General features: G+C 39.3%; 1 protein-coding gene across 2 annotated transcripts in view; it reads right to left on the minus strand.

Annotated features, from left to right (window-relative positions):
- SASH1 (SAM and SH3 domain containing 1) overlaps nucleotides 1–529 on the minus strand; it is a 190,208-nt gene extending 189,679 nt beyond the window's left edge. For both annotated transcript variants that reach the window (XM_053973148.1, XM_053973147.1), the window contains exon 1: nucleotides 445–529. In XM_053973148.1, coding sequence (XP_053829123.1) covers nucleotides 445–489 — 45 coding nt within the window. In that variant the 5' untranslated portion in view covers nucleotides 490–529. The remainder of the gene's footprint in view (nucleotides 1–444) is intronic.
- Between the last annotated feature and the right edge of the window lie 8,461 nt (nucleotides 530–8,990).

The raw sequence follows: 8,990 nt of genomic DNA on the forward strand, positions 1-8,990 counted from the left end.
TAAAATTAGGTTATGATTTTATTTTTCCTTTTTTTTTAAAGTAAAATACCCACCTCTTTAAATATCAAGATAGCAATACCAGAAAATATTCTGAAAATCTGGGTTATACTTATCTTAAAAGCAGCTGCTTAGACAAAATACATCTGTTTAATGAGCTGACGTGTTTCCCCTTCAGATTCTTCTGAAAGCCATATGAACTAACTGTGAATCAGATTTGTATCCTGATATTAAAAAAGAAATCACATTCCACTTCCCAACAGAACACAACAGCAAACGTGCCTGTTACTGCACTGCCTATAATGGCTACATTATGTTTTCCCTTAATAAAAGACATATAACCCTGCAGAGAGAATAGCAAAATCACTTCCATCTTACTTTTCAGAAACTGCTGAATAAAACTCAGAACAATAAAGATCCCTTTCCCCATTCACATGGTTTACTCACCATCACCTTATTCCAAAACTCAGTTTCACTTGAAAAATGATCCATAACAACGAAATGATTTCTTCCTTGTCAAAAGTATCACTCTAATCATTTAAATTACTGAACACAGAAAAGGAAACATAGTGCTCCACAGAGTACTCTAAACACACACTGTTGTTTTTGCTGATGCAATGAGGCTTCTAAGCAAACGAGCAAGTTTGCAAGCAAGCTGGGTAGTGGCATTTTCCTTATGATTCAAAAGTGAAGTATGTATGCCTCAGCTAACTGAATGCTCACACAACATATAATAAAGGAACTCAGGGATTCATACACGTCTCTAACACAATCATTTGTAAAACTTCTACTTGTATTACCATCTCTAAGTCTGCCACGCCTCAAAAACGATGAGCCAGATACAAACTTCTACTGGGTGCTATGTGCAGCCAAGAGAAAGACAGCTTCAAGCCAGAGGCTTGTATTTAAAAGTTTCTGAAGTTTAAGTCCCTAAGGTGTATGAAATTACATTCTCTGTATGGAATGTAACTGTGGATTCCTGCTTGCTGCATATATAAATATGATAAAGTTCATCATAAGCCACACGTTAAAAACATAGAGTCTGCTACAATGCATTACCAGATTAATGCACAAAACTACTGTGATAGGAAGAAATTACAAAAAGGTATTTAAATAGGTTTAAAATTGCAACTTTTAACAATTTACACCCTCCTCCCTCAAGTGCCAAGAAAAGCACAGAAGAATTTGCAGGGTAATTTTCTAAGAAATGGGGATAACAAGATCCTGGGAAAATCTAAAAGCTGTGTCTTCTTTCCCACAGAGGTGTAGACCTGCCTGAGCCGGAGACCGCAGAGTTTAGAAACAAACCTCTGCCTTAAGAGGAAGAGGGGAGAAATCCATAACGACTTAATGACTGCCTGATAGGTAGGGGCCTCCAGTGCAAAATGTGTCATTTATTTCATCAATCTTTAAAGCTTATGTCAGCTACCTTGACAGGTAAACCTTGTGAAGGTTCAAAATCTTTCAAGTTCCAGACATCAGCAAATACATGCTGATGCAGACCTTTACATGACCATCAACCCTCACCGGATTCATCAAATAACCTTCTTTCCTTGGCCAGCTTTTACTTTTTCTGACACACTGAGGTCTGAGGTCGTATTCCCTCTACACCACTTGATGTTTCCTAATAAGCTGGGAGCGCTGCACGTGCTGCAGCCCTTACGGCCTTGGAAACTGCATCAAGATGAATGTTCTCCACAGCTACAAGTTTTAACATTTAAAAGCTCACGTTTTCTTCTAAGCTTCTCTCTTTAACATCTTCCTCTGATGCCCTTGCTGTGCTTGCAGGTTCTTCTCACAGCTCAGAGAAACAGGCAGGCAAAACTAAGTAAGGACATGGATTAAAGCAGGGAGTGGCTCTTGAGGGAGCCCCAGCACCCTCTGCTGGGGCTGGAGTGGTGGGAGGTGGCTGGGCCAGCCTGTGGCACTTCAGCCTCATGGGTGGGGTGACCCTTCAACAGCTGGGGCATGAAACTCCTACCTGGTGGTTTTCACTGGGTGAGAGAGCAGTAATGCTACTAGCCTGATTAATTGAAAACATAAGAAAAACCTTCTGCTTTCTTACAGCCTAGAAATTCTACACAAAACCTAATTTATATATATATGCATATAAAAGTATAATATCTATAATTAGATCAGTGGGCCTAAATGAAAAGGAGAATAGAAATGCCATGCACACCCAATAAAGTTTCCCACGCTAGTAAAACATCCATACTGGACTCTGATGCACACTTTGGCCCGGGATATACTTGGGCTGTTGAACACAATAATCAAATTTACAATCCAGCTACCTGATTTCAGATATCCTGATCTCTGCCATCCCCAAACAATGTGGAATAAATTTAGATGCACTTTTAATCAGCACTTTTTTGCCAAGTAAATAGTTTTCGTGTTCTACTTATACAAACAAAATTAAACAGGATACTGATCATCCTGTATCTGACCAGAAATAAATAACTTCAAAGGATGTCATTCAGCAATAAATCTATTATAAGTGCTTTTCAAGGTTTTTGATTTGCAAAAGTTAGCAAACTGTTTGTTATCGGTATGTACATTTTTCTTGCTTTATTCTCTGAATCCTGCAACTCAGCAAATTAATATAATTCTGGCATTTTGTGGAACATAGGTATCGTTGTCCTTCTGCAAAGGATCCTTAACCTTCTGGGCTTTCCAGTTATGAACAGAATATCTCCAATACCTTATCTGTTGCTTTGAACCGTGTTCATTGAACCCAGTGGGTTGGAAATATGTCTCCACTGTAAGTACTAAGGATTTTTTGTAGATCCATTACATTACCATGATAATGTTACTTTATTTTATTTCATAATTTTATTTTGAGAAGCATTTAAGACTGTGTTATGAAACTTAATTTACATTGAGAATTATTTCATATTAGATTAGTTATTTTAAAAATGAGGAAACAATTTCCACAACTAGAAATACTCTGGTGAGAAGCTGTGATGTAAATGCTAAGTGACTGAGTTCTTAGTTTTGAAGTAGTGTTTGGAGGGAGTGTGGAAAAGGAGAGCAAAGGGTGAGTGATGGCAGCTTGTGCACTGCAGGATCCTGTAAGCTGGCACTCGGCATAGATATAGTAAAGAAAACCACAGAGGTGAAATGGTGCATGGTAGAAACCATCTTTAAAAGTCTATTTCTTTGCTTCTTCTTATTTTTTTTTTTAAATCTCTTTGTTTTCATGCTAAACAGCATAAAATCTTTCATCAGGATCATAAAAAACATCTATCAGATATAAGAGATCTTTCACTGCTGCCTTAACCGAAGGCCAAATAATTCAGAGACCAGTTGAAGTTCAATTACATTTTTCTGCAGTAAGCCAGAGAAAGGTGCAAAGTAAATCAACTTTATGTACCCTTCCTGAAGTTCTTTCATATTGATCCCCCCCAGAAAACGTGGTTTGAACGTTTTCACATGTTCATCATCTAGCTCAGAGGTTTGGTTCCTGTAATAAGCACAAGTATGTTCTGCTTTTTCATGCCCTATTTCTGAAGCAGAGCTTGTTCTTGCAGCCACATACTCCTTTCTGAACTGTGGAAGTGGAGCAGTTCACCCCAGCGAGGGGCCTTCTTTACCCACTGCTGTCACACTTCAAAATTCCCTTATCCTGTGGGTGATTAAGACAGTCCACTGTAATACTACTGTTCTCAATAAAACATGCACACATTTCTCTATCCCAAAATTTAAATCACATTATTATCCAGAATTGGCACTCCAATCTAACAAGCTGAGGAAGATTTCACATCTGATTTACTTGGGGAGGTCTAGGGTTTGCAACACGAAATAAGGTTGCAGATGTACTTTTACTGACTGAAGAAGCATTGCACCGGCACAGTCTGAAAGTTAGACTCTAATGTGAAATTCTCGCTGCTGAAACAAGTCTATGCATTGGTTAACATGGCAGTTAATAATTTTGGACTTCACTAACACCAAATTACGTGCTCCTTTAAGGCAAACAGCTGACTTGCAGCTAACTTGCAGAAGAGTTCTATGTCCCCTGCAGCTCTTTGAAGGAAAACTGATCACCAACAAAACTACTTTTAACTGCCCCATAGATATTAACAAAACTAAGATTATCACTGTAGAAAGTATCTTGTCTCCAAAGCACTGTGGCTCTGAACTTGCTCCCTCAAAATGCACTAATTATGACTTGAATACTGAATGCTGATATAAAAAAAATTAAACCCACCCATCCAGGGCACAGGCAGATCCTCTCATGACAGGGCAACATCTAACACCATCAGGATAAAGAGTTGGGCCAGAGCACTGCCATGTGTGTGTGACCTGCCAGTGTCCTGCTTCCTAACTGCAACTGCCTGTTTTGTGACTGCTGATCACATCCCCTGAACAGGGCTTGAGGAAGTTATTCCAGGATGTGCCATCAGTACTCTGATATTCTTTCTTAATGCTTTATGCCCAAATCAGTGTTGTCAGGTGCCTGACATTGCTGCCTTACAGCATGGTGCATCTCGCTATGGGACGTGGAGAGGTATGTGAGGCACACCGTGGCCCTCACTTCACTCTGGTTTCTAAGAAATGCCACTTCACAGAAGAAGAGATTACAGATTTTGAAATTATAAAAAAATGGCTGAATTATTCCAATGTACACTTTAGGGGAACTGTAATACAAATACAGATTATTCCACAATAAGAACTGAAAGCACAACTGCAAGATTTATAACCTACAATATTAATTTAATAATCAAGTCCTTATATAATAACATCTAACACCATGTGACAAAGGGAGCTGACAGTACCTTCCCAATCAGTGCTAAATAATGCATCCATAACAATTGCCTTTCACTTGATTATGGTAATGTAGTTGATACTAGACACAATTCAAAGATTATTGAAGTCAATGAGTGTTCTTCATTAATGCCAGTGGAATTTGAATGAGACTCATCAAATGAAAATGTAAGAGAGGAGCTAAATGTGTAGTATGGGCATAAGATGCAACAGTGGTTCTAACCTTGGATATTAAAAGTTACTGTATTCTCACTATGGACTACTGCAGAGATCCTTGAAAAGAATTATTTTTGAATCTTTGTGACAAATGCAAATGGTTAAACACCTGGTATGGGTCCCCACTGTTATCTGTGCACATGACATCCTTTGACACCTCAAAATACCACTTGATCACAAAATATCAAGTTTTGATCATAAAATTGCACTGTTCTAAACTCTAAGTAAACTCTCTAATACTGGATTCAATTTTACAGTAGAGAATTATTACATGGAACGGCAACAGTTCTAACTAAAAAGTCTGAGGGGTGAGAGGAATTCTTTTTGGTATTTATTGCAGAAGAATATATGAGAATACAACAGAAAGGACTCTGGTTATTAATAAAGACAAAATGGGATAAAAAGGTCTCCAACATCTCTGATGGCAACTCCAAATGGAAACTATATAGTAAATCTGGACACAGCAGTGCTAAGGGAACCTTAAATTTTACCGTTTTTTCTTGCTTGTTATGCTACAGAGACTTATAAGGATCAGAAGAAAATTTGCTTAGGAAAAACTTTATAACCCTTTTACTCAATTTTCTTCAGTGCTTTTTTTCATTAATTTACAACACTATAAGAGCTTGGAGTCTTCAGAGGGTTTGGGACACTAATGAGGATGGTAAAGTTCACGGCAGGTTTGGGAATTCAAAGCAGAGGTCAGCATGTTCACCCTGCAGGAACCCTACAGATGTCTTTAGCATTGACATGTACTAAAACTTTGTCCAGTTCCCAGATACTTCTGCCAAAATGGAAGAACAGGGAAGTGCTGTTTTTAGTTTTCTAGCTATTTATGTTTGATTTTTTCTCTCTTCCCTTGCAGAAATAATGATACTTTTTGAAATCAGGATGCTGACAGGAAGGGCGCCCATTGCTCTTTTCTTCTTCATAGATTCTGTAGCAGAAAACTGGTATGAAAAAGAATTTGGAGTAGCAGGTAACCTTTCCCTGCTGAAACGAAGCTGGGACCTCAAGGTCAACTCCTGTGTGAGTTGTAAGAAACATGAAATACTGCAGGCAGAGGAGCACAAAGTCATTTCCTTGGATCAGATCTATGGTCTTTGGGGCTGTGAGTTAAAGGTAGCAGATGACATTGCTCTCCATCTGCAGCCAGACTAAAGCAAGAATTGTATCTGTGCACAAATGTCCCATGCACAGATCGTGACACTTGGGCACCAATACAAGCAAAGAAAGGGTTTATCTTGAACAAAGGAGCGCACATGAAATACTTACTGTGTTTAAAAAAATGTGGTTTTAGCTGTCTTCCAAGGAAGTGGCTCAGTATTTCTTCCTTAGCAGAGTTCACCATCTTGAATAGACTGATAACAGCAATTGTAAGCTTAGGTAAAGACAAAAACAAACCAAATCAAAAAGAAAAAAAAAAAAAAAAACTTCTTTTGAAAATACTTGATGTCTGATAACTACCTTATTTAGATCTGACCTAAGTTTTTTACTTAGGTTGTTGACAATATATAGTGTGATACGTGTTGCAAACAATGTACACAGAGCGCTGCCACTTCAGAGGGGGAAGAGAAAATCATTATACAGCTCTGTTACTTCTGCAGGAGCGATGCCAGCAATCTCTGGAAAAAGTGGGTTTGTGCTTACATGGATTTCTTATACAGCACATTACTCTATAATTTGCCCGTGCTAGAAGACAGAACAGAAAACCACCGACACTGCTCAGTCAGGCCTGCCCACACATGGACATTTTGTGGTTTTTTGGAAAAAATGTAGTAAAGGTTGATAACTGATTTTTTAAAAAAGCTATCAGTTAATTTAACAACAACAACAAAAAAAGACAGAAAAAAAAGAGGCAAAAAAGTAATTTTATTCTGAACTTTCCAATGGCTCTGTAAATTACGTTCATGTTGCTGGCTTCCTACACAACTTTCTTACCCATTATTAGGAGGCTGCTGCCAATTGCTGGGTTTACAACCCTAAATCCTCAATGGTAAAGTATACTTCAGTCAACAAATCCTGACTGGAAACAAAAAAGAAATTGATTTCTTCTTCTGTAAAGTTCCTAGTAAACAGTAGTAAACAATGTTGTTCCTCTCCCTTGCTCAGACTTGCAAACAGAGAATTTTAAACATCATTTTCTCATGCAGCATCACTTTCTCTCCATCACAAGGGCTCCCAGACAGTCCTTGTGTTCAACTTAACATTGGGCAGCACAAGAAAAACATTTATAGTCTAAGCTAGATTGCAGCAAAGACTGATTACTTGTAAAAAACAAGGCAGAATTATACATAGTATATAAATAATCAGCAATATATTTATCAAACTCCTTGACAGTACTATTTCAAAACTAACTCAGGGTTTGATAGTTGATGGGGGGAAAAAGGGTCTAAGGCTAGATGTCAATATAGTTCCAACCTGGCTCTTGGCAAAAGCAATGGCTGTGCCCCCACCCCTCCCCCAGCATCTGACTTTTAAGGAACAAGTTTTAGCAGTATTTTTTGTAAGTCTCATTCCTGTTTATCTATATATAATATCCCAAGATGCTCACATAACTAAAAATGACACATACGCCCCACAAACAATAATGCTATTATTTAACTAATATAACTTTCATAGCTTTGTACTTTCTTGTATGTATATAAGCAGAGCTTTATTCTTAAAGCTTCAGCTCACGGAATCACACTATTTATGAGAAGTTCAGTTTTCATGAGGAAAATCAGGCTATTTTAAATGCTCAGGATCTCAGTGAAGGGACATAAACTCTAATACCTAAAAGATAAAAAATGTAGTAAGGTAAATAAAATTGAGGTTTTTCCATATTTGGCAGTAGTAATGGAGAAATCAAAATCTCTTAGCACCAACAGAACCCCTTAGCATTTTGTTTATATCCAGAATTCTCTATCATTAAACCACAATGGCTGCCTCATCTAGATTTTGTTCACATCTGTGCAGAATATCATAACAGCTCAAGATGGCTTCTGTCTTCCTGTGCGCTGAGTTCCACAGATTTCCGAAAGGTAGTGTGGCATAGCGGGAAGCACACAAGGAAACAACCTTCCCGTGCAACAAACAGCCCAGTGATCTTGCAGTGCTTAATACTAAAATACAGTGCAAATGCTGGCAACCTTAAAGTAAGGATGTTTTTATATGAAGCGATTGTAAATGGTTAATAAATCTGTAGCTTTGAAAAAAGCCAATGGCATAACTTCATTTCAATCATTAAATGCCAGATAATTTGAAAGAACAGCTTGAATAGCTAAATTGTTTAAGGCGCATCACCATCCTGATTTGGCCATATTTAATTTTTTGACCAAAAAAAACCAAAACAAAACAAACCAACCAGAATACAAGTAGAATTATGATTATTATGTCAGGACAAAATATCAGCTCTTTATGTTGTGTTTGTGTTGTGATCTTGTACATTGCACATAAGCAAAACGTGGTTTATTTTCTTCTTCTGCCTGTTTAAGTTTTTCTACGATTTTCCTCTTTTTTCTTTCACTCTCTTGGAGTTTGGCAGGGAAGAAACTATTTGGCATGGACTTTTTCCGGTGGGCTTAAGAGTATTCCTTCAGCAAACGTCTACTTCATTTGCAAATACAAAAGCAAGTGGCAAAGCCGATCCGCCACCTGATAATGTGGGAGCTCCCAGAAGACCCCACCGCAGGATGGGCAGCCCAGAGAGCACCCCCCACCGCCCAAGGAAAGAGGCACGGTGACGGGGGAAGCCTGGGCGGGGGGCTGGGCAGCCAGACTGGGGTTTGCCGCCTTTTGGAACTCGTTTGTTCCCGTTCCTGCGCCCCTGTGCGCCTGAGGCGGTGCCAAGGCCGCGGGCCCGGGGCGGTGCCCGGCGGTGGCCGCTAGGTGGCAGCGCGCGCTCGCGGAGCCGCCGCTGGATCGGGCCCTGCCTGAAGGCGCGGGCAGCGCAGGGAACGCGCCCGGGCGCGTCCGCGCCGCGCGTCTTCGCAGAAAACTTACTGCAAATCTTAGCAGCGGGCCGGAGACAATGATTC

This window comes from Vidua macroura, chromosome 3, assembly GCF_024509145.1.
Source record: "Vidua macroura isolate BioBank_ID:100142 chromosome 3, ASM2450914v1, whole genome shotgun sequence".
NCBI classification, from domain to species: domain Eukaryota; kingdom Metazoa; phylum Chordata; class Aves; order Passeriformes; family Viduidae; genus Vidua; species Vidua macroura.